Here is a 25400-nt window from a genome sequence, read left to right as displayed (position 1 = left end):
GAAGCCATGAGCCAAACAGATACCTATCGGTTTCCTTGAGCTTAATCTGATTAAAACATGGCTCTCAAAAATGTTAAAGAGAATGCCACGTCAGAGAGCAGGCAAATGATAAAAATAGTTCATGACAGGAAATCATTATTAAAGCGGCATTACTAGTGTATCTGTTATGGAAATTTCCCTGTAATTTTTCAAGGTTTCCCCCTTATGTTTTTCTTGAGTCGCCTGTTACGCTTTTTCTTTTTTTTTTTTTTTTTTCTCTCTTCTCAATGGCGTGTAAGTTTGAGATGTAAAAAGAAAATTATCACTGCAATTTTCCAACTATACTCTGCTCAATACCATCTCAAGTGTGTCATACATCATCCTGTCATTCACTTTAACAAGAAATCACATAATATTCAGAGGCAGAAAATAATCCAAAACGGGCAAGCGCCATTATGGCAAAAAACACATTCATATGCCATCACAGGAAGAAAAAAAAAAAAAAATTAATTTTCATCTTAATTTCAAGGACTTTCATAATGAAAGCATCTTAAAAATTTTTAAGTGGGGGAAAAGTTTCTATGAAAAGCTGCTGGGAACAACAGGAAAGCTGTTCTAGGGTTCACCAAGCAAAATTAGAAAAAGAAAACTGTTTGTAATATACTATCGCAGATCAACCGTAATGTTTTAAAAAGCTTACACATATAAAATAAAATTCAGCACCCTAAAAAAAAATTTTTTAAAAAGTCATTATTACTACCCTTCCTACTATTGCCATCCCTCTCACAACCACCCTCTGGGTTATTATGCCTTTAGAACACTGTAAAACACAAACTAGATTTGCAGCATCTTCTCCCGCATTTCGTTGCATAGTCCAGAAAAAGGTTTTACAAAAAACTAACCAAACAAAAAATAAACAAACAAAAATAATCCTTTTACAAAGTCTTATCTTAGAAGGCTATTTCCAATTACTGAAAACCTATTTTGGTATATTGAAGAGACTTCAACAAACAGTCACCCCAAAAACATTTTGGTTTCTTTTTGAAATGTCACTGGTGGGGTCACCATGGTGACTGGTGATTGATGCACCATCAATCAGATTAGCTGTCTTTTTCTTGAAAATAGGCATTTCATCGCTAATGATGATTCAAGCTTCCTCAAAGAACAACCCTGATTTACTTGACCATTGATGTCCCTCCTGTGCCACCGCTCATCCCCCCGATGGCCCCTCTGCCCCGCCGCCTCCCCACCGCTGCTCATGGACACTCAAATTCTTTTAAGTCAAACTCAGAATTATTTCCCATTGGCACATTGTAGACAAACACACGATGTGGGGAAGCAAAGAGGTACTTCACAGAGATGTATCTAGACAGAACCAGGGCTGGTCTTTGATCAAACTCCACCTTCTGCCCACCTAAAATCCAAGGATGACAACGCATCCCAGGAATAATGACAATTTTTAAATACAGAAGAGCCACCATGTATTTTCCAAGGTGTTTTCTAAGACCTTCTTGGTTTTTGTCCCGAATGTCGGCATGTTCATCCCCCAACAGCCAAGCTCTATCTGACTCAGCATGAAAACGAAGGCGCATCCTATTTACAGCGGTGCTTAAGTCTTATTCCATAAAGAGTCTTCACATCTATTCTTCTTAATATCCCTCCCACATTAAGAAATGATTATCTAATACAGGGAGTAATCAGCTCATGGTCTTACTACAGTCACATCCTCCTTGACAAAGCAGGGGGGGTAAAAAAACACCCAACTGTGAAGCATTAGAAAGCCAAGGTTCAAAATATCCACATTTATTGAGATCAACGCAAATTTATTTAGATCTCAGAGCAACAGGACCAAGTGTTGTCTCTCGATACAGAAATTCCAATCTGCTGGTAAGTTCAAAGCCTGTATTTCTGTTAACGGGCCTCTCCCAGGACACATGCAATGTCACAGCCTGAAATGCCAGGAAGAAAAGCCAGTGAAAATTAAAACAGAAATGGTTTTAATGTTAATTTTAACATTTTGCCATGGTAGAAACACGGTAAAATACAGAAATTTCAGGGGTGCGGAAAGCCAAGATGAACTAAGATGGAGTCATCCAAAAGCTGCTCTGCAAGTGGTACCTGAAAATTACTTCAAATGCTCTCAAAAAGAAATCAGCTAACAAGACAAATTCCAAAATCCTGTAGTGTGGGCAATTTTCCCTTCCCTCTCTACCCCCTTTCCCTGGCTCCCCAAGTCCGTAGCAAGGACACGGCACGGCAAACCCAAAAGATGCAGGGCTGGAGCCAGGGCAGAAGGAAGAACAGTCACTTTTCATCACCAGTATGTTGGCAAGCAAGAAGAAATAATGATTTTTTTTTTTCATACCAATTTCTCACTAAACACCAAATATAACCAAAAGCAAGATACCTGTGTCATCTGAAATGCTGTCCCACTGCCAGAATTAAATAGTTGCTTAATTGAAAATACCAATATAGAAGTACGGACTTCTAGAAATATTATAATACATTGAAAATTGCAGCAATAGTATTAATAATAGCAATAATATTAATAATTGCACCAATAATATTAATAATTGTACCAATAATATTAAGAATAGCCCATAGAGCCAAGCAGGCCCTTCCAAGGAAGAACTGAATGAGCACAGTTTAGGTGTGTACCAACAGCCAACCAAACAGCCCATTAAAATTAATTCAAAATACTCTTTCTTCCCCATTTCCCATCCGCCTTCTCCATATTACCCTCGGAAACGAGACACGCAAAGGGATAATAGGAATTCTCGTGGTGCTTAGGAGCAAAAATCTGTATGTGTAGAGTTATACGGAGGGTCAGAATACCTCAAGGCTAAATGAGTCATCCACTTCAGAAGAACGACCAGTAATTAAACGAGAATCTGTAGAGCTATTAAGCGCGAGTATCAATTTCAACCTATGGCACTGAATGGAGAGAACCTTCCTATGTACTGAAACCACCCATACATCATACAGCGGAGTTGCTTGCAATATAACCTCTCACCTATGGAAATTCTTCTCCTTAGGAAGCCAAACAAAAACAATCTAAAATACTTATTGCCATAAATTTCCACCCTCTTCCATAAACTGCTTAAGAGACATGACATCATGCCGACTACCTAGACCCGTCTGGTTGATGGTAGTCCCAGATTTCAGGCTGAAGACAGAACTGCAGGAGCATGGAAGGGTGTGAATCTACAGGTCACCACAGACGCTGAACATAAATCTGACTCACCAAAGCCCGAGCCGACGCTCCAGGAACAGGAGGTCTGCTGGTGGCAGAGGCTGACACCACAAAAAACAAGTCTTGCACTATTTTTGTCTTCTTTTTGTGGACTGGAAGTAGGAAGGCTTTCCTTTAGGTGGACCAGACCTAATTACTCCATCCTCCAGTCCCTGTTATTCACAGTTCTGATTTCATGCAGTAAAAATCCTACAGATTTCCTGGGCACATTTCCTGATGCATTAGCAAAATAAAGAAGAAGCCCTAAGCCCCAATGGGACACTACTGTCCCTTTTCTATCAATTAGCACAGCAGCTGCATCTCCCTTTGCTCCATGGGTTCTTCTGCCATGTTGCTAGACCTGAGCTGTACGACCTTAAACATTAGTGCTTTACTGACAGCCTTTCATACACCTCATTTCTAAATCACAGAATCATAGAATAGTTAGAGTTGGAAGGGACCTTAAAGACCATCTATTTCCAACCCCTCTGCCATGGGCAGAGACACCTCCCACCAGACCAGGTTGCTCAAAGCCCCATCCAACCTGGCCTTGAACACCTCCAGGGATGGGGCAGCCACAGCTTCTCTGGGCAACCTGGGCCAGGGTCTCACCACCCTCACAGCAAGGAATTTCTTCCCCACATCTTATCTCAATCTCCCCTCTTTCAGTTTAAAACTGTTACCCCTTGTCCTATCACTCCATTCCCTCCCCATCTCTGCTGTAGGCCCCCTTTAGGGACTGGAAGGCTGCTATAAGGTCCCCCCGGAGCCTTCTCTTTTCCAGGCTGAACAACCCCAACTCTTTCAGCCTGTCTTCATAGCGGAGGTGCTCCAGCCCTCTGAGCATCTTCGTAGCCTCCTCTGGACTCGCTCCAACAGGTCCATGTCCTTCCTGTGCTTACTTGTCTAGAAGTATTTGTCCGTTTTTCCCTTTCTAGCCCCTGACATAACTAAGTGCCAAGCCCTTGGCCATCCAGTATTCACAAATCAGGCTTCAAAGGCTCAGTTCTGAATCGTCTTGACTCAGGTTACGACAAGAAAGGGACAGGACGCCTGGCTCCCTGCTTCTCCAAGAAGAAGCAGATGGCCAACTTCCAGATGGCTGCCAACCTCATCTCACCATTTTCCACATCTGCAGCTGGAATTACATCTCAGAGGACGGTCCTGAGACAGACTGCAGGTCACTGCCCACGGCTCTCGGCTCATCCACAAGCCAAAGCCTTTTGCAAAATGCAGAATGACAAGCCTGAAAAAAGGTTAAGACTAATTAAAGTTCGTTGCAAGGCACAGATGAAAAAAAAAATTCAAAGGTAGACATTAAGGAGAAATCCATCTTAAATATATATGTATTTAAAGCGTATCTCAAATCAGACTTTCCACATGGCACCTTCCAAACAAGGAAAAGCCTCAGCATTGGGCATTTGTACCTATCAGGAATTAAGACTCAAACCATGAAACCCAACTGACCCTGATGGTTTTGCTCCCAAGGTCACCCCACAGCAGAAAATGGGCTTATTTTTCAGCTTCCAGACCCAAGGTCCGAAAACAGCACCCTGAGAGCACTCACAAACGGGTTTGATCTTGCTTTAAACAGGATAAAACTTCCCAAGACTCAGTGAAACGGTCAATGGTCAATCAATTTTAGCCTAAAGTAGCCAAAGATTAATTTGTGAGATTTGTGTACCATCTAAGGCTCATTTTGACACAACCACAAACTATATTGTTTCTTCATATGAACTTAATCCAACTCCTCTTTGGGGCACTTAAGCCCCTTAAATCTACCAGGAGGAAGGTAACAAAGCAGTAAAGAACTGGTATGGATTAATGATTCCATCAGTTTTACAGCATATATTCTTCTACAGTTTACTTAAATTCAAAAATTAAAATGTTACTGCTTTCTTACTCTCTGTGCAGAATCTCCTCAAGAAGACTATTTCCAGACATTTAAATGAAAAGTGTATTTTACAATAGGAAAAGTGAGTACACCGCATTTCAAAATCCATTAAAATAAAAAATTCTGGTTACGGGCGCAACAATCTGCCTAATTAGTTTTTCCTAATTAGCAGGATGCTCTAACCTCTTTAATAAGACTTCTGTGGACAGAATGTTCCATATTGGTTATCCATCTGAGGGAAAAACTAAACAAATACTTCTGAAGTACAGCTAATAGAACAAGCGTGGTTGGGCTTCATTGTCAGAAGGCTGCTCCGGCGCGTTAATACCAGCAATCTGTAAAAACCACGGAATATTCTACCTTAAATACACCATCGCTCACACTATAAACCCCTCTATATTTTAAAGACAATATTGAAGTTATTACACGGGAGAATTAATGAAGTTACAGTTTGAAATTCCACACCACGTGGAGAGAAGAAAGGAAAAAGGGAGAAAAAGAAGAAGAGATGGACCAAAATATACTGTGGAAAAGTCAGTTAAAGAGATAATGGAAGGGCAAATACCACAGTGATGCTGTAACAGCCCAGAGCGGGGCCATGTAGCTGGTCTCCTTCGCTCCAAAGCATTTATACTTTTTGTTATACTTTTTGTACCTCCCTCTTCATCATTCAGAGTCTTAGTACGTACCTAGCAATTAATAGGTAACAGTATTATCTTCGAGTCCCATCTCATCCAATAAAAAACAGTCTCATTATTACTAGATATCGACTGTGTAATTCAAAGACTACGGGGGAAGAGAAGCGCAGAGCCCCAGCAACATCTGTGGTCGGAGGCAGATGCTCGAGAGAAAGAAAATTCAGGCCCCTGTTTTGTTAAGGGTTTGCAGAGCAGCTGCTGAGCTTCATCTCAACAGCTGAAACAACCTTTTTACTGCTTAAAAACGCAGGAAGCACAAAAGTATCTCAAACTCCCTCCCTGCCACCAATTCATTCGCCCTGTTCCCTCAGACACGCCAACTCCATCCGTGCTCTGGACACATCGGTCTCATCACCCACCAATGGACCTCTTGAAGGCACAGGAAAAAAACCATTATGTTCTTCACCTTTTTCCAATCAGTATCTAAGAAAACTTCAGTCACGAGTAAGATATAAGAATAGCCCCTTGAAAAATGCCTGCAGGAGGTACAGAGACACCATAAATATACTCTTCAAATATGCTCTTCAAACACACCTGAACCCCAGAGACCACCCCCAATGCAATTCACACTGTCAGTGACCTTCCATACAACTGTTAACATTGGAAATTACTATTTTAGAAGTAGAGATGCCTACTTTTTACCACTGAATGCATACTCCACTCACCATAACATAGCATGGAACTTTAAAATAAAGATTTTGGTTTTTTTCTGTTTTCATACATGAAAATATATGTATTTCTCAGTCTCTTTACAACAGAACGAGTATTAATTCAACCCAAGACCACTCTGTAGGTTCTCTGCCCCATGTTAAAAAAATATATACATGGAAGAAAAGGTAGATTTTATAATTTCTAACTCATGATGCAATTTTGAATAAACTCTGGTTTTCCTGTTCTGAAATTTCTCTCTACCACCTCTGCCTAGAGAGCTTCCGTCTTCTTGGGCAAGACCCGAGATCTGGGATTAAAGCACTTCAGACCTGAATGCTTCAACAGCCACAGAAAACACTAAAGTCTGATTCCACACTAGCCTGCGGCTACAAGATCCTTCGCAAGGCCAGCATTAAACCTCACAAGAGTAAGCACTACTACAAATCAGACTCCACCTATGCAGCCTTGAGTAGATGGCCATGCAACAGTCTAGAGCAGATAGCTATGAGGACTCCATAACCAAGTTCCATACAGGTATCCTGACTGGTATCTTGAAGATGTCATCTAAAGCAACCAGTAAACACAATGGTCAATTGACCACAAGCAACTGAACTTCTCTTCCAGTCAGGATCCTGAAGTTTTTTTAAATTAACGAAGAGAAAAGACAAAACCAGCAGGGTCAGCAGACGTGATCTGTATGATAAAAGAGCAAGGATGAAGTTAGCATTTGCTCCTGGGATAACTGAGAGTCAGAAGTACCAAGAGATGCGTAACGCCTGATGGCAATGCTGGGCTCACTCAAGTTACTCCCAAAGCACCTACCCAACTTCTTTTTCCTCCCACTTGGATACCACACGGCTAAGACTTGTGGACAGAACAGTAATTCAGAACCAACTTTAATCTAGGAGGAGGGCACTAAGAAGTAATTTAAGGTCTAAAATAAAGAAAAAAAAAAAAAAAAAGAACAAACAAGAAAAAGGTCAGTCTACTTCTGAAGACCAAAAAACTTCAAAAACTTGCCAAATGTGGCAAAATAGACTGTTTTTAGAGCATCCCTGCAATCTATCTAATCAAAACCTTCACCCTTCTCCATCCACCTATTAACCTCCAACATGAGCCTCAGCCTGTGTCAAGAGGAACTGGAGATCCTTGAAGGAAACCAGGTCTAAAGCACACATTCCTCTTGTTGTCAGCGGCTACAAGGCAGACAGAAGCTGTGTCTGGCACCGTAAACCCTACGATGTAGAGTATTTCCTTCAAAAATAACATCTAATTTGGGTTCACCTACCATTTATTACAGCATAGTTATAGCAAGAGAATTCTCCTTTTAAGTTAATTTAGAAATCAATTCACTAAAATAAAAAATAAAAAATAAAAATAAAAGGTAACTCCTTCGTTACAGTTTTCCCCAAAATTCATCTCCTCTTCTTGCATAAGTTTAGCATCTCAAATGCTATTTCTCCAAATTCATTAGGCATATAAAATTTTTAACTGTTATGTTTTTAATGAAATTGATTACCAAGAAATTCCTGCATACGCAGAGTTTAAAATAATTCTATTCCTCAGGGCTTAAACCTAGAGATGTCGCTACACATGAGAACTGTTCTGTGTTTAGTGAGTTACAACTATTCTGCCACGAGTAGGAAACGTGTTTTGCTCACAAAAGCCAAAGGCACTGTCAAACCTGCAGCGATCCCCGGAACAGTAGGGAAAAAAAGTGCCTGCAAACTAACTGCTACTAGATAATGGTCCCATTTATCATTCTTAAATTCCATCTTTAATTAAAAATGGGATATTCTTTTACATAAATAAAAAAATTGCAGATGTTCTCCAATTACTCACCTTCTATTTTTTTTCATTCTTCCATATAGAACATACATAGTACTATATGCATTGAAAAATTTCATGTAATACTTAATTCCATGAAGATTTTTCCATATTCCAAACAGACACACATCTTCATTATATGCAGAATATGTCACGTTCAAAAACTATTTTCACTCTTAAAGAAAACACAAGATAACAAAACTAATAGAAGGAATACCACTTAACTGCAACAAAATTAAAAGTTGGCATAATTTTTCTATTGTTTTACTTATAATAATTTACACCTTTTTAAAAAAACATTTGATAAATCATTAGTTTACACTAAATTTAAGTAGTTACATCCGGTAAAATAGGTTTGAAAGAAACATTAGGCCTGCTCTAGATACACCTTTCCTCATAGTAATTATCAGAAACAAACTGTTAATAGGTATAAATTATTCCAATAATTCGTCTGCAAAAAGAAAATCACGTATTTGCTTTTGATGTTAACGTCCATTGCCGCTTCCTTCGTTCTTTCTTCACGTTGCTGTTAGACAGAAACACAAGCTCCAGTGTGCAACAAGTAAAATAGAAATTAAGAGAGCGAAAAATGAGGAACAAGTAAACAAGTAAACGAAAAATGAGGAACAAGTCGGCAAGGTTATAAACAATTAAAAAAAAAAAATGCACTTCTGCAACGGAAAGCATTTTTTAAAACGACTGTGTCCACTGGACCATCAGAGCGTAGGTGCAGGAGGGAGGGAGGAAAAGACAGGGACAAAGGACAGAGGCAAGAAAGGAAAAACACCATCCAAGGGAATAAGGAGATTGGAAAAACCTTCATTATAGAATGATGAGATTAAAAAAAAAAAAAAAAAAAAAGCCAAAAAGCCTTTCAATTGCTTTGAATTTGTTGAAGATATTCAAATAGACGTAATTTACACAGATTCTCAATATTTTTTTGAAGGGAGGGTAAATTAATCATCATAACGCTTCAAAGCATCCCAATAACAGGTACCATTCCCAAGATACTCGGGCTGAGTAGTATAAGCGGGAAGAGGAGGAAATAAACTGATCAAACCGTGGTTTGGGGGAGTCAGAAATCCATCGTCGATTAAACACATTCCATCGCACTGTCATTTGGCACATAGACGGTAATCAAACACCAGCTTCGGTGCATGCTGTATGTTTAGGGAAGAAAGGACATCATAATCCCCCAAATCAAGTATTTTGTGGATCAATTTAGATTAGCATTTCAGTTTGATAGAGAAGAGCATTTCTGAAGCAGCTCTCCCAACCTCACTCACCTAGAACGCCTCAGCTCACACCAGAGTGGTCTCCAAGACTATGAACTGGATCCCTCAAGATGAAACAAAGGCAGGAGGTGATGCTCCCAGAGAGCATTTAACAGACTTCAGCCTCACCTTACAGACATTCAGTCCTCACGAACCAGGCTACACCTGATCTGAGGTAAAAACTCCTGAAATAACGTGCTGTGTGGATGTCGGACCAGGAGCACCACCTTCACTCTAGCCCCTCTCCACAACCCTATCAAGCCGTGCTACTAATTAACAGGTAACGCCTACCTACACAGTCATGTGCACATTATAGATCTGTATACAGCTGTAATCCCAGAGGAATCAAGGAGATAAAAGCAGAAGACACCCTTGGGCACATTTTCTAGAATTACTGTGGACCATCCCAGTGTCTTCAAAATCCACACAAACTCACGGACACCCAACAGGAGATGCTAAAAGCCCACAGCTGGTCTGAAAAAGCATTTGTAAAACTACTGCTTGAACTTCCAGTCTCTATCACCCAAGCACATCAGAGAAAGCCCCCAGCCAGTGGTGACAGCAGTTGTGGTCACAGAATCACAGAATTGTCTAGGTTGGAACGGACCTTTTAAGATAATTGAGTCCAACCATCAACCTAACACTGCCAAAACCACCACTAACCCATGTCCCTCAGCACTATGTCTACTTGTCTTTTAAATACCTCCAGGGATGGTGACTCCACCACTTCCCTGGGCAGCCTGTTCCAATGTTTGATAGCAATTTTCCTTAATATCCATCTTAAACCTCCCCTGGTGAACACCCTGGGGACATCTCCTCTTGTCCTATCACCTGTTACTTGGAAGAAGAGATCAACTCCCACCTGGCTACAACCTCCTTTCAGGGAGTTGTAGAGAGCAAGAAGGTCTCCCCTCAGCCTCCTTTTCTCCAGGCTGAACAACCCCAGTTCCCTCAGCTGCTCCTCATAAGACTTGTGCTCCAGACCCCTCACCAGCTCCATTGTCCTTCTCTGGACACATTCCAGCCCCTCAATGTCTTTTTGTAGTGAGCAGCCCAAAACTGATCACAATATTCATAGAATCATAGAATTTGTAGGTTGGAAGGGATCTTTCAGATCGAGTCCAACCACCTCGAGTTTGAGGTGGGGCCTCACCAGTCAACGGAGACAAGGTGAGCAGTTGTGGCAGGAATGGAAGAGAAACCAGCTGAGCAGGGTCCAGGTGCTCGGGCTGAAGCAGGTAACTAGAGGTAACCAGGTAAGTCGGTGACTAGTTCCTGCTCTGCTGCAGGCAGGCAACTGAGAAGTCCCCAGCAACCTGAACCAAGACTTTCAGACTTCAACGTGATTGGGTCAGGTAAACACTTGGGAAAAAAAAAAAAAAAAAAAAAAAATTGGTGTTAATGTAAGTCTTCTCCTAAAACTGTTTTGCTAAAAACAGTTTGCTCAACTTAAAATTCCTTTTCATTTCACAAAATCCAGCCAAGCTGTGAGCACTTATTAAGAAACGTAGTTATTTACGATACTGGAATATAAAGCTATAAATCCAAATCATATGCAAACAAAGTATCTGATAAAATTTGTATCATTTACTATTTACATGCAAAAAAAAAAAATATTTGAGATTAGGAAAAAAGCAGCACAGAAAAAAGAAGAAAAATAGTAGAATCTTGGTATTTCTATTAGACACAAACCAAAAGCTTTGTTTCTTTCCCTTTGGAAGATCAAATTAGTGTTATGGATGAGAATGACAATGAATTGTAGAAAGTATCGTGTTCTTTATAATATAGTGCTGTATGTTTGTTATTTGAAAATAGAAATGTAATCCATAACTAATCTAGAAATAAAATATATACACAGCAAGCATTTAAAAGGACAGATAAAATACCCATTAAAATCCTAAGTGTAGAAATACTGAATCATAATGCACAATTTCATTACATTTTACTGCCAGCAATGTAAATATCAATTCTCCAGGTGATTCATAAAATTCATTTTAGAAAGAAAAATAAAGATTTCACCCGGCACTTGAGAACATAAAGGAAAACACATGCCAGAGTTTGAAAAACCAGACTGTTCTTTCCCTTGGCTTATTTTTCTGGATTTTTTCTGGAATTTCAGCAAATCCAACAGACAACTGCCATTTCACACCAGCACTTTCTATAGATCACCCAATGGTCCCAACCAGTGTCCTCCCCTTTCCTTCCATCTCGTTCATCATTCCCATCTTATTTCTGCCAAATTTGATACCCTATATATCCTTTCACTGAGTTCAAAGGAAGGAACCTGGATTTAAATTAATCTAAAACCTCTTTTAACTATCCAAATGGTGAAATTGCCTAATAATGAGAATTTATATTAAAAAAAAAAAACCCACACTAGACAAATGAAATAACTCAAGTTTTTGGAGGGAAGCGGCATGTGGGGGGGTTTACACACACACACACAAAAAAAGAAAAAAAACAAAAACGTAAAGAAAACCTGTCACTTTTAAAACGAATAGCTACCATCTGCCAGCGTTTTATCTGAGGCAAAGTTGATTAATGCAAAGTGAATGTTTAAGATCACGTCGCTGTCTGCCTGAATAAATTTCAGGTAGTTTTACTTAGGGAATTATTTGCCCCGTTTCTTAAAAAAAAGGGGGCTTTTTGGCGTTATTGGGTTCCTCCGCCCAAGTTTTTAGGCAGCCAGACCTGAAAATAAAAATATTTGCTCTTAAATTGCCGTAACGTACGATGACTTGGAGCACCAGAACGGCGTTTCTGGCCCCTCTGCGTGGCGGCAGGAAGGTAATTAATCTCCCCGACAAAGGAGATCCCACCTCCTTCGCTGGCTTCGTGAAAACTTTCAGGCAGCCTCTCTCCGTCATACCGAAAAGGAAATTTTAGCAGACTAATTGTAAGCAGAGACACCACAGCAGCGCTGTTATCCTCAATGAGAAATGATCTTGCCCCTAGACCTTAATTTTTTAGTGGATTACTTAATTTTTTACCCAATCATTTACCCAATTACTTACTTATTTACCTTTATTTACAGTATCTTCCTGATTAAAACAAAAAAAAAAAAATCAATTGTAGAATTTAAACCTTATTTTGAACTTTATCAAAGCATTGCTTTATAGTGATGTTGTGATAAAAATCATTCTGCAATTAGACGAGGTTCTTTAGAAGTTTACTTTGAAAGTTATTGTTTTCAGAAGAAGTTTTCAGAGCAGATTTTGGGCGGTATTAACCTAAAATATCACCCAAACCCCAGTTTTAGGTGTACGTTCCCACGTTTACGTACTTCCCAGCATCAGATGGGCTCCAAGTTCTCCCTCATCGGAGAGAATTTCACACCGGGACACCCTGTATTATCCAGGGCTACAGAAGTGGAGGGCGTCATCTGCGATAAGTGGTGGAGCTTCATGCCATTCCATATGGCCGGATATTCTCTTTGCTTACATTTTAAGCTGGCTGGACCCCAGCCAGCTCTGGTCAGAAGTCACCAAGTTGTTTTAGCTCAGTACACAGCGCCTGTGTCTCTTCTGTCTCGGTGGGGTTTCTTGGTTTAGGCTCGACGTGGCGTTAGGACGGCCATCTGGGCGCCCCCCCCCCCCCCCAGTCCCAACCAGCTACTGCAAAGCGTGGGCAGGATGAGCGTGGATGGGTTTGCATGAGCCCGTGTGAACTGACCTTAGTGAACTCAACCGATTTGTTTAAAAAAAAAAAAATAAAAAAATAATGCACTCGAGTTTAGCACTTCTGAAATTAAAGAAGGTGAAAGAGGAGAATGGGACAAAGTAGTGTCTCCTGTACCCTCCTTTCAATGCGCTTTCCTGCTTTGAATGAAGAATTTCTGTTATTCCTTGTTGGGACATCTCTAGGTAAAGCCGTCTTATTTATATCCATCAGTGAGGTTACAGAAATACGTTACATCCACATCGTATTTTTAATCAAAGATAAGACCTGAACCCCGTCTTTAGGGGATATTGGCTCTAGTCACCTTATTTCTTCATGCCTGTCTATCAACTACTCAAAGGACAACTCACCAGTCTATTCTTTAGGAGCACGTTCCACTGCATCCGACATAAAACTGCAGTTAAAACACACACACACACTTTTTAATCATATACTGAGCAACAAAGAAATGGCTTGAAACTTAAGAGAGCTCTGAGCACAAAATTATTCAGCAGTTCCAAGAAGGTGAGCCAGATCCCATCTTCAAATGTAATGAAGTTGAGCAACGAGATCAAAACACACACTCTTAGTAGCCGATACCATAAATACCAAGTTTTGGTATTTATATACCAAATATAGTTGATACCGAGCTTTATTCACCTATATAGAGAAGCAAACACCATCAAATATGTCAAAAAAACAGTATCAGGTAAAGATTGCTTTTTAATTTACAGGTATGTGCTTATCTTTTATTTAACTAACATATTACTCACACATACAATTTATTTATTTCTCACCTAAAAGGTATTAGAGCCAAATGCTGGGAAGACCTCTAATATAGGGAAAATCATTCCACTTCCAACAAAGATTATATAAAGCTGCACTTAAAGTATTTGACATCAAGATGTAAGAAAAAAGAACTGTTCCCAGCACAAATGGGCATCTGTGTATTCAACTTCAATTAAATGGTTTAGATTTGCCCTGCCTTGCTCCAATTCACATCTTCAAATGTCTTCCCCGGGACATATTACTTACAGGTTTGGGGTTTGTTTTTGGTTTTTTTTTAAAGAAAATACCTAGAAAACAGTAAGTTCTCCAGTTTACGAATCCTCACACATGTAAACTGTGTTATGTTTTCAGTGGGGCCGAACTGTTCATTGGAATAAAAATTCACAGCGATCACCGGTTTGAAGAGGACATTTACGCGACACCAGCCCATCAGTCAGTAAAGAATTCGCTCTCTAATAACGCATTTTCTCCTTATAGAACCGAATGAAAGCATCAGATCTGAAACAATCCTAAACCTAGTAGTCTTAACAGGTTGTTTTTTTTTTAAAAAAAAACAAACAAACAAATCTACATCATCTACTGTTGGAATATACTCTACGTTACTGAACACCACCACCCCCCCCAGTTGGTTGGGGTTTTTTTCAGAGCTCTATTAATTGAAAACAATGATTTGTTTTCTCCTTTGTAAAATGTAAAAAACCACAGAGTTTGTCTTTAAAATATAGCTGTCAAATATCAAGGGGTATATATATGCTAACACTTACCCTAGGGGTATTTCAGGGCAAGAGTCTGTTACGAATAAAATCTTTATTCATATGAACAGCTACCTGGGGGGCAATACTGAATGTTACACATAATATTTATATATATATATATTTAAAATAATCTAGCAGTGCTATTAAAAACAAACTGGAAGCTACGCTGCATTTAGTCTCCCCGTTTTGCAGATCAAAGTCTTACACTACTATCTTTTCGGGGTTTTGAATTACTTTCTGTAGAGGACAGTCCCTAAAATATAAAATGCTTTTGTCTAGCGCGTCATATCAACTGTTTTACTATTTGAAATTTCAGAGATTGTTTGTGGTAATAAAGAATACAATTACAAAGAAAAGTCACCTTTCTATTTCTCCTCTTTAAATTCTCCAACAGTATTTTCATATTTGAGAACTTTCCTCGAGTTAAGGACTAAAAAGGCTTAAAAAAATTAATTTTTGTTATGTGCTTTCCAGAGTTACTGAATAGTCACTACGGGCTATGGAAAACAACTCCAGACAAGACCAGACATCTACATTTATCAAAGAATTTAAGCTGTCTGAAGCAAGTTGGGAGACAAAGAAGACAACACAGCAGCTCTGGAGACTGCCAGCAGCCTGAGGAGGTCACGTCTCTCTGCTGGACCCTCCCAATTTACAGAATGATGACGATAATATTCCATCGACTGCAAACTCTCTAATTGTTGAAAAACTTGGCTAAAGAAAGCAGTCAGTACTTCTGCCCTTTCTCAGTGCATTTCAAATGCTGCGATTTGGAAATTGGCACCACAAGAATGAAACTCCTTGTATTAAAAGGAACGTCCAAACAGACACCTTCTTGCCAATTAAGGAAGAGTCATGTGAGTCTCTGTACAGCAATTAAGCAAGCTCTTAAAAATGCTCAGTTCTGTGGCTGCTGTACATCAATACACGAGACCATCTCAAGTTTACTAGCCAAGTGTGCCACCTTTAAAATCTCTCCTTATGGCCTTCCAAGCTGGAGGGACTCGCCGCTGCCTGATCCTCCCCGTTCATCAGGGCTTCCGTCCTCCTTTCATAGAATCATAGAATAATCCAGGTTGGAAGAGACCCTTGGGATCATCGAGTCCAACCATCTACCCTACCCTACAAAGTTCTCCCCTATATCATATCCCCCAACACCACATCTAAACGTCTCTTAAACACATCCAGGGATGGTGACTCAACCACCTCCCTGGGCAGCCTGTTCCAATGCCCGACCACTCTTTCTGTGAAAAATTCTTTCCTAATGTTCAGTCTAAACCTACCCTGTTGCAGCTTGAAGCCATTCCCTCTCGTTCTGTCATTAGTTACCTGTGCGAAGAGACCAGCACCAACCTCTCTACAGTGTCCTTTCAAGTAGTTGTACAGAGCGATGAGGTCTCCCCTCAGCCTCCTCTTCCTCAGACTAAACAGTCCCAGCTCCTTCAACCGCTCTTCATAGGATTTGTTTTCCAGGCCCTTCCCCAGCTTCGTTGCCCTCCTCTGCACTCGCTCCAGCACCTCGATATCTCTCTTGTATTGAGGTGCCCAAAACTGGACACAATACTCCAGGTGTGGCCTCAGCAGTGCTGAGTACAGGGGCACAATCACCTCCCTACTTCTGCTGGTCACGCTGTTTCTAATACAAGCCAGGATGCCGTTGGCTTTCCTGGCCACCTGGGCACACTGCCAGCTCATATTCAGCCACTTGTCAATTAGAACCCCCAGACAGGGGGGGTCAATTAGAACCCCCAGACAGGGGGGTCTCCATCTTTAAGGAAATGAAGGAAGACGGGACCTGGTTTAACGACGCTCTGCACAATGAAGAATGAACACAGAAAAGCAACATTTTTTTTTTTTTTTTCCCTAGAGAAACACAGCACAGCATCAGGGAACTAATATAAATCCATGCAGTGTTGCAAATAAAATACTAAGCGTCTGATATCTTCTACGCCCTTGAAGGGTGAGGATGCCTTCTCCCAGTGACAATTCTGGGGAAACGTTCTCGTTCTTGCACAGGAACACCATTTTATTACACACCAAGTACAACTTCACAAAAGTAACCTTAGATGGACCGCTTGTTACCGATTCAGCTTTAATTCTCGCTCAAGGGAGTACACGTCTCTTCTCCCATAAAAGTATTTGCAAGTTCATCACATGAATTCTCTGGTCACTGCAGAGCACCTGAATTTAACATCCATGATTCTGCACCGCATACTTCGCTTCAAAAGCGCTTTTTGAGACTGATCCTTAACTCACTGAACATCACTTGAAAGCTAACAAACCTGCTTCCTTCCCATAATCAGCTCAAACGTCTAAAAGTATAGATCTTTCAAAACATATATATATAATAGCTGTATAGTTGTACAGCAATATCAGGCTTAGTACCATCATTTCTCGTACATCATTAGTACCATCATTTCTCATACATCTTGAAATAAAGTACACCTTGACATGAAAAATTTAGTGATGCAGCTCCGGAAGTGTTTGCACTGGAAATATTTGTGACTTTTCTCTATTATTAAATACACAAATAGAAACAAGGTGTTTATGAAGCGTCACATTTATGAAAATCACTGGTAAAAGAATATTTTTATTCTACAAATAATGTCAATATTATAAATAATGCAAATTGGGTATTTCCCACAACCTCCCAAGAAGGATGAAATATTAAAATGCGTAACTCAAAACACACACTCCTGCCAGTTTGCAATGAGAATTTTGTCTTAAACTACTACCTGGGAAGCAGATCTTTAGTGCTTACTAGCAAGCTAGAAATCGAAGAATCAATGTTAATTTTAATCAGCCTTTTTTTCTAACAGGAGAGAGTAGTCAGCCTCATTAGGCTGTAGTCTGATGCACTTATACTTTCAATTTAATAAAATACTCGAAACAGTCAATTGCAAAACAAACATTTAAAATGTGCAAGGAAAGTAGAAGGTACCTCTAATGAGTTCTCTTCTCACCAGTCACATCAGCCCTCGTTCCTAAAAATTCTCTCCTGCCTGCCAGGAATAAGGGTACATACTCTTATTTTAAATATCACATCTCTGTGAACTTTGACTGTTCGATTCCGTCTGATCAAACCCCACCAGCAACAGCCAAGAAAAAAGCTTCCCTCTCTTTAAGATGCTCTATTGGTTAGATCAGATTTATTTGCTGTCAGTAAAGGTTATATTTGCACATAAGTCTATGACAGATTGCAAGTTTATTAACTTCCAAGTGAGTTTTCAAGCTGCTGGGTTGAGGGGTTTTTTTTGGGGGGGTTTTTTTGTTTTTTTTTTGTTGGGTGGTTGGTTTTTTTGTGGGGTTTTGGGTGGGGTTTTTTTTTGTTGTTGTCATTCCCTCCCCCTTCCCCCAAGATGTGGGTTACTTGACAAATTGAAGTGAAGTTATCTTAGGTCAATGTAACTGTAAGTTAAACTAATGAAGTGTATGTCTATGAGTGATGTCTGATTAGTTTAATAGAGTTAGTGCCGGACAGCTTGGGCTGCTGACCTTGAAGGAACACAGATAACATTGCGATGCGTTGGAGGATGCGGTTGCGATACAAGACAAATTTACATAACAGTTTGTCATGTAGACTCCTCCAAAACAAAATTGTTGCAAGAGGAAACCAACGCTAAATGCCTCGCACAAGGCAAACTGGGGAAAATTAATTATAACATTTGGCTTGGGATGGGATCTTATTTTAAATGCAAGCCAGAAGCACGGAAAAAGGTGTACATTTATATAGTGTGCTCTCCAAGACGGATTAGACCTTGTGTTGGGTGACACCGTTCAAACGCAGCCTTCTGTAGCACAAGATCTACTCTTGAAAAATGATATTTCTTCCCCAGCCAACTACGTCTACCTGCTCCTGGTAACAAATACCTGATCTGGTTCTGGACTGTAACCAGTTGGCGCGCTCAGGGTCCTGCTGAAGTTCATTCTACGACCAAAAAGCAGCCGCTTGGGCTAAAACATCCCCATGCACCAATGGTCTGATGGTGTAAAGTCAAACGAGGGCTCACTCGTTACCCAGGCTCCGCTCCACAATACGCCACCGCTCAAATCCCATCACCTTATCACATCTCAAACCATCAGGTAGCCCAAGGGAAATCCTTGGGTCTGAAGACCGCTTGGTTCTGGAGTGACTGATTCTCACTCCAGGACAGCTATCTGTCGACCTAAATAGCCCGCTTTTATCAGCCCAGGTTCTGGCTGATAGGAATTTGCCACTTACATAAATGCAAAATTGACATCCAGAGCTGCTGGCACGTTACGGAACCGGACCGTCATTAAGATAAAACTGCTCCCTTAATCCTCCAGGTCAACCCGAGGAGTACACTCCGATAAATCAGACTTGCTAACGGATACATGGGAGGGCAAGGGAGGAAGCTTGCAGCGTTCACATCTGGGCCATCCTTCAACCTAATCCGTGAAGCACAGTTTAAACCTTTCAGTATTACTGAATTCACCTGATAATTTTAAAATAAGATGTACATATACATGTATGCACAAACAGGTATCCACATACTTGCAGTCTTAGAGACTCTCAAAGACAAGCAATGCAAGACAAAATAGTGCAGGAAACTCAAAAACATGACAGTAATTTCCCAATTATACCCCAAAAAGTCAGTGCAAGAAGAAAAACTTGCATTATCCACTGCAAGTCTCCATTCGCTCGTGCACGTAGACTTGCATGAACATAACCGAAGGGTCAGCTCAAGAGACCTGGCTGAAGGTCTGTAATTTGAGCTTAGAAATGATTCGACTCCTGGGTTACCTGTAATTAGCACTTGTTGGCACCGTTTGCATGAAATAAAGAGCCGCAGTCCTTGCCTTCCAATGCCACTTTTTGGCAGGGAGCGTACAGAGGACACAGTCTTCTTGGAGCTCCTCCTGGAGAAGGTCCATCAGCTGCTTGTGGGAACCACCATAAAAGGCTTCGATGAGAAGAACACTCATTTCCCAAGTACTTCAGAAACGTCTGGATGCTGAAAATGACAACAGAGAAATATTTTGCTTTAGAAATACACCTTGGTTTATTTTGCTTAAGCAAAGGATATAGGAAAAAGCAGAAACATATTGCAAGGCCTTACTGTGTCTTCATTTCTCCCGTGAAATTAATCCTTCATATTATATTAATGAGTTTACTTCAGAAAAGGCCACTCTTAGCAATTATGATGATAAAATTGTCACACCTATTAGTTTCAACCATTAAAAGATACTGTTTGTAAATTTTAAATGAATCAAAATGTGCAGGACTTTAAAAAAATACTGTATTTTGAATTTATTGTTTTGCTTTCAATCAGATATTCAAAAGCAGCTTTACTTTAAACACTCTTAAATACACATGTACAATTCTTTCACAGGTTAGAAAGTAGTTTATTCTTTTTTTTCATAGGTTGCCTGCTTTTCCTGGTGGTAGATAAAACTAAAGAACAATTCAAACACACTTCAGCCCCAGGAGTTGCTGATTAATTCAGGTGACTTAAAGCATCACCCCAGGACTCCCTCCTGCATCACTGGGACTCAGGATGCCCACCCCAGCATCACACCGGGACCCTACAGGAGATGTAAATCATGTTATTTTTTTTCCCCCCGAGTCCTCTGAAAGGGCTGGGAGGAAAAAAAAAAAAAAAAGAGTACCATAGGCTTAAGGAAGCTCTCAGATGAGAACCCACCGAGCTGCTCACAAACAGGATGCAAAACGTGCTGCCCAAAGTGAAGGGAAAGACGAAAGCCCTGTGACTATTGCTCATCTCCTTCATGAGTCACCGACCTGGGGCGGGGAAGCGGGGGGCGGGTACCGAAAAAGCCGCTTTTCGGATGCTTTGAGCAAAACCAATCACATACAAAAGCTGAAAACAAAAACCTGAAAGGTAATTCACCATCCACGACTGCCTCTCTGATGGTTTCCCTTCTCAATACACCCTAACGAGGGAAAACTCGCCATTAAAATTGTTTGCTCGGGCTTCACGTTTGATGCAAGACCGTACATCCACTTCCTGACCTGTAATTTCTAGTGGTTTCAGACTGTAATCCTTATCTTCTCAAAGCCTCTGGTGACAAAAAGTGAGAATTCAACAGAGAGTGACACACTCTCCAGAAAATCTCAATCATCACCTCAACCTTGAAATTTACTGAAATTCAAGTTAAGGTTAAAAAAATTGTGTATTCTCTAATCACGGGGTAGAAAACAAACAAACAAAAGCCTTGTAAGTGCACTGCAGCTGTCAAAAGATCAACTAACCAACAAAAAAAAAAAAAAAAATCCAAACACTGAATAAATTTAAGTGGGAGACAAAAATAAACGAAACCTCTAGAATTTTGAGTCGTTGGCTCATCATGGTACAAGCTGAATCACCCACGTAGATCTCCTTGGTCATTACAGATCAATCAAGAAGAGAAAAAGTATTCCGTGCTCTGACTTCCTTGCCATAATCCAGCCTGGATTCAGGTTATAATTTGCTCTATTATTCACTCCCTCATACTGTGTCAAATAAATTAAATTTTTTTGGACAAATAAGTTCCTTTCCAAAGAAAAAATGATGGTCTTTCTTTCTGGAAGCAGAGACTTCACTCCATTTTGGAACTTGCTTCTTTTCAGGTAGCAAAGCAGATTCTGATGTCTTTTCCACTGACCTAATTTCAAAAAAAAAAAAAAAAAAAAAATCACACTTTTGAGATCACTGACGTTTTCTGAATTTACAATGATGTAACGGAAATCATCCTCCGTGCTCCAAAGCCCTTTCGGAGCCTGCAGGGTAATAACTGCTATAAAAACACAAGCTGTGTTTTAGAATCTGCACTATTCACCTAAAGAACAATTTGTAATTAATCATGCTACGCTCATCATCAAATGTCACCGAAAATTTAACTCAAAGGGAAGCATTTTGCAACTTCAGCCCCCCAAAAAAGGGGGTACGTGAAAAGTTGGTAAATGGCACCGAGTCAGTCACTCGGGGAGAATGAGCTGCAGTTAATTTACAAATCATTAGCGGGATCAGTAATAAAGTAATCCCTTCGCGAAATATCTGATCGAATTGCACTTCACCAGACGCGTTCCGAAACCGGTTTTATCGCTAGGTTTAGCTGACTCGACAACGCGCTCGCGGGTTGTGTTTTGCAACAGTTTTCACTGTACATCCCTTACGGGGACGGGGAATGACTGTACGTGCTGACGGGAAGAGACTTTTGCAGTTCTCAGGTTCCCTTCTTGCTTAAAGATCCTGACATTTCGGTTCTTCTGCCTTTATCCTGCCTTTAGATCTGGCAATAAAAACGCGTCGTGGAAATACTACACAAATATCGCCATACAATAAACTCCCTTTGGCTGTTTACATCAGGAAAAGGGGGTTGAAATCGCGGATGCACTGTGGAGTGGGTGTGAGATGGTTCTCGCTGCCTAATTTCTTCGCAGTAACACCCGTAGACCCCACGGCAGCAGCACGAGTGGGTGAAAACCAGAAACAACACCTTTCCCCCACCCCACCCCAAAAGTTTTATAAGAAAACACCCCCAAAATTTAGGTACCGCTTGTTAAAATTCTCACTAGCACTTGTAGGATTCTAGCGTGGCATGACCTGTATACATCACCAGCAATACACAGCAAATTCAATTTAGGAAAAAAAAAGTTATATGAAGAGCAGTATCTGGCACGTTTTGTTCTCTCACTTTTTTTTTTTTTTTTTTTAAACAAGATGCTACTTAAATATGAAACTACTAAAGAATAACGGCAGAACAATATATATCACATTGACTTCAGGGATTGACTAAACCGGAGCAATGAAAAAGTCAATAAATCTTCTGTTTTAAAAAGACACACCGATAACGCAAAGGAAATTTCATTACATATAACTAATAATTTCTTGTATTTCAAAAAGGCACAGAGGAGGTAGGGCACAGTCATTTACCTCATATTTCACCCACACGACTTCCAGTTTTGTTCACAAAACAAAAATAACATCCATTATTTTTGCTTTATTTCCCTTGCCCTAGCCAAGTGAAGGTAAATATGTACCATATTCTCCTCGGAGGTCTGGAAAAGACACAGCTGATAAATGGCGTGAGAACACTCACCGTATCTGATGGAACACAATCCTCAATTAAATATAAATCACTCCAGGTATTCTTTTTCCCATTTCAAAGAAAACAACAAATATTAGAAAACCAGAACTGCTTCCCCTTTCTCATTATGGTGTTTCCTCTCCGGAGCCAGTGATCCTGGGTGTTTCTCCAGCACCCTTGGATTTAAAAACCTGTTATTCTGCCTCTACCAAACATAGAGCATATTCTTCAGGACATATATCAGTAAGAAAGTATCTGAAATAAGAAAACCCTCCCCAGTGTCAAAAACGACATGACTAATACAGAGGTATATTAAATACTGAGACATTTAGGTAGACGATTAGGTGCTGTCTTCAAAGGCAGCATCTCACAGTGACATTCATCCAGGACCTTTGTCATTCGCTTCAGCTCTACCACACGGTGAGCACATTGCAGAAAAACAGCAAGCGATGGAGCCCCTAAGCAGGCCACTGCTGTCTGACCCAATAATTTTCCTTTAAAAGAAATTCTAAGTACCATAGAGTAATAAACAAATATTTACGTTAATGGCACGGAAGAATTAACTGTTCAACTAGCCACAGAAACCATTGCTTCTTTTCAAACTCCAGGTGAACATCAAGTAAAAGATCTTTGTTAACCAACCTAGGTAGAGAAAACTCATCATTTTCCATGATTTATTGAAGAACATACATTCACTCTGTCTTATAAACAGAAGTGTGGTTTCACAAACATCAGCAGAGCTCGCATCAGAAAGCCATAATTAGCTCCGTTCATTGACGTATCCGGACAACATAAATTGCAGATCATGTTTAAATATCTGTCCAACAAAATAGTTGAGCAACAATCCAAAACCAAAGGAATAATTGTTAATATATTCCATAGGTAGAGAACTGCTATTAGTTACAGGAAACAAGGTATATGGTTTCAGTAATGATTGTTTTAACGGTTACAGTCCCACACGTATGAGAAATTTATTCCACCGCCGTATCCAGAGCACACGTGGTTCAGCATCTTATAACCTTACACATAACCTAATAACCTTATATATAAGGGGGCTACAGAAGAGATGGGGAGGGACTCTTGATCAGGGAGGGGAGCCATAGGACCAGGGGTAACGGTTTTAAACTGAAAGAGGGGAGATTGAGATGAGATCTCAGGAAGAAATTCTTCACTCTGAGGGTGGTGAGACACTGGAACAGGTTGCCCAGAGAAGCTGTGGATGCCCCATCCCTGGAGGGGCTCCAGGCCAGGCTGGATGGGGCTTTGAGCAACCTGGTCTAGTGGGTGGAACTAGGTGATCTTTAAGGTTCCTTCCAACCCAAACCATTCTATGATTCTAACCCAATCGACTACAAAACCCTTCAGGTACGAATCGTGGACATAAACACAACTTTTGATGGTTTCAGATGAACACACCATAACACCTAATACAGGCAAAAACTTTCAACATTCTGCTAAAACAGGATTTCCAAAGGATTATTACAGGGTCCTTACCTTTCCTCCTGCCCCTTCTCCCTCCCAGCCCCACCACACGCACCCGTCCAAACTGGGGAATACAGCACAGACACACACACACACACACACAAACCCAGACCGAAAGAGCCCCCGTTACCCTCCCACCCACGGCAGTGACTCACCGAAACCCCAGAGCTATACCTTCAACAACAACAAAAAAAAAAAAAAATCACATTTTAATGTTTGACCAACATTTAACTCCTATTTAGATCACCCAAAAGTACCGGCTGTAAGGTTTGTCATTACTGAACTGGATAAGCGCACAAAGCGAGAACGTCGCTTAATTTATCTTTTGTATAAATCAACTGGGAAAAGCAAGAAACTCTCTATCTCTTTTGAGAATGCGGTAAACCAAAATCGTTCACCTTTATTTGGATGCCTGAAGCAGCACCGGCATTAATTTACCGGTGACACCCATAAACCACAGTCTGCCCCATCCCAACAGCCCGAGAGCTGCAAACACCTACGGAACACCAAAAACCAGTGCTACCTGCAGGCATCAAAGATGCTGAACACAGTCTACACCGAAACCAGTACGGATTGCATCGCCTGGTTTTGTTCCACTACATGCTAAAATACAACATTTAATTTTGCTGTGCTTATGCTCTAACATATATGTTTGCAAAGACCGGAATAGGTGCTCGTTGCGAGTCCCTTCCAGGTGAAATATTCTATTCTGTTCCAGTGGGATAGAAACTGGTTTGGGTCCTGCCACAGGGGCTGCGATTAGATCAGTAAACAAGCCCATCTTTTGTGACTGTTTTTGTTGCATTCATCAATTCCCAGCCAGAAATAAAAATAGAGCGAATGGGATAAAATGGCATCAGTCCCGGTGGTCTCAGGTAAGGATCCCCCCATCTGGGAATTCTGACTCTAAATCCCTTCCAGTGTAAAGCTTATTTATGATATTTATTTGAAGTACTTGCTTAAAGGATTGCTAAGTTATTCTTCTATGGTCTATTTTAAGATGTACTGTAAATACACATATATTGAAAACCCAGTTGCTTGTAATATAATTTAAAATATGCAATTATTATTTTATTTTTCCTAATTCTCAAAATTACATTCCTCAAAATG

At 40.4% G+C, this 25400-nt stretch overlaps 1 protein-coding gene across 1 annotated transcript in view; it reads right to left on the bottom strand.

The window, feature by feature from the left end:
• GTDC1 (glycosyltransferase like domain containing 1) overlaps window positions 1–21383 on the bottom strand; it is a 133114-nt gene extending 111731 nt beyond the window's left edge. The window contains exons 1-2 of the mRNA XM_074145569.1: window positions 21059–21383; window positions 19522–19732 (exon numbers count right to left, since the gene is read on the bottom strand). Of these exons, the coding sequence (XP_074001670.1) occupies window positions 19522–19703 (182 nt within the window). The 5' untranslated portion in view covers window positions 19704–19732; window positions 21059–21383. The remainder of the gene's footprint in view (window positions 1–19521; window positions 19733–21058) is intronic.
• Between the last annotated feature and the right edge of the window lie 4017 nt (window positions 21384–25400).

Source organism: Numenius arquata, chromosome 3 (assembly GCF_964106895.1).
Source record: "Numenius arquata chromosome 3, bNumArq3.hap1.1, whole genome shotgun sequence".
In the NCBI taxonomy this organism is placed as follows: Eukaryota; Metazoa; Chordata; class Aves; order Charadriiformes; family Scolopacidae; genus Numenius; species Numenius arquata.
This window is presented reverse-complemented; position numbering and strand designations above follow the sequence as displayed.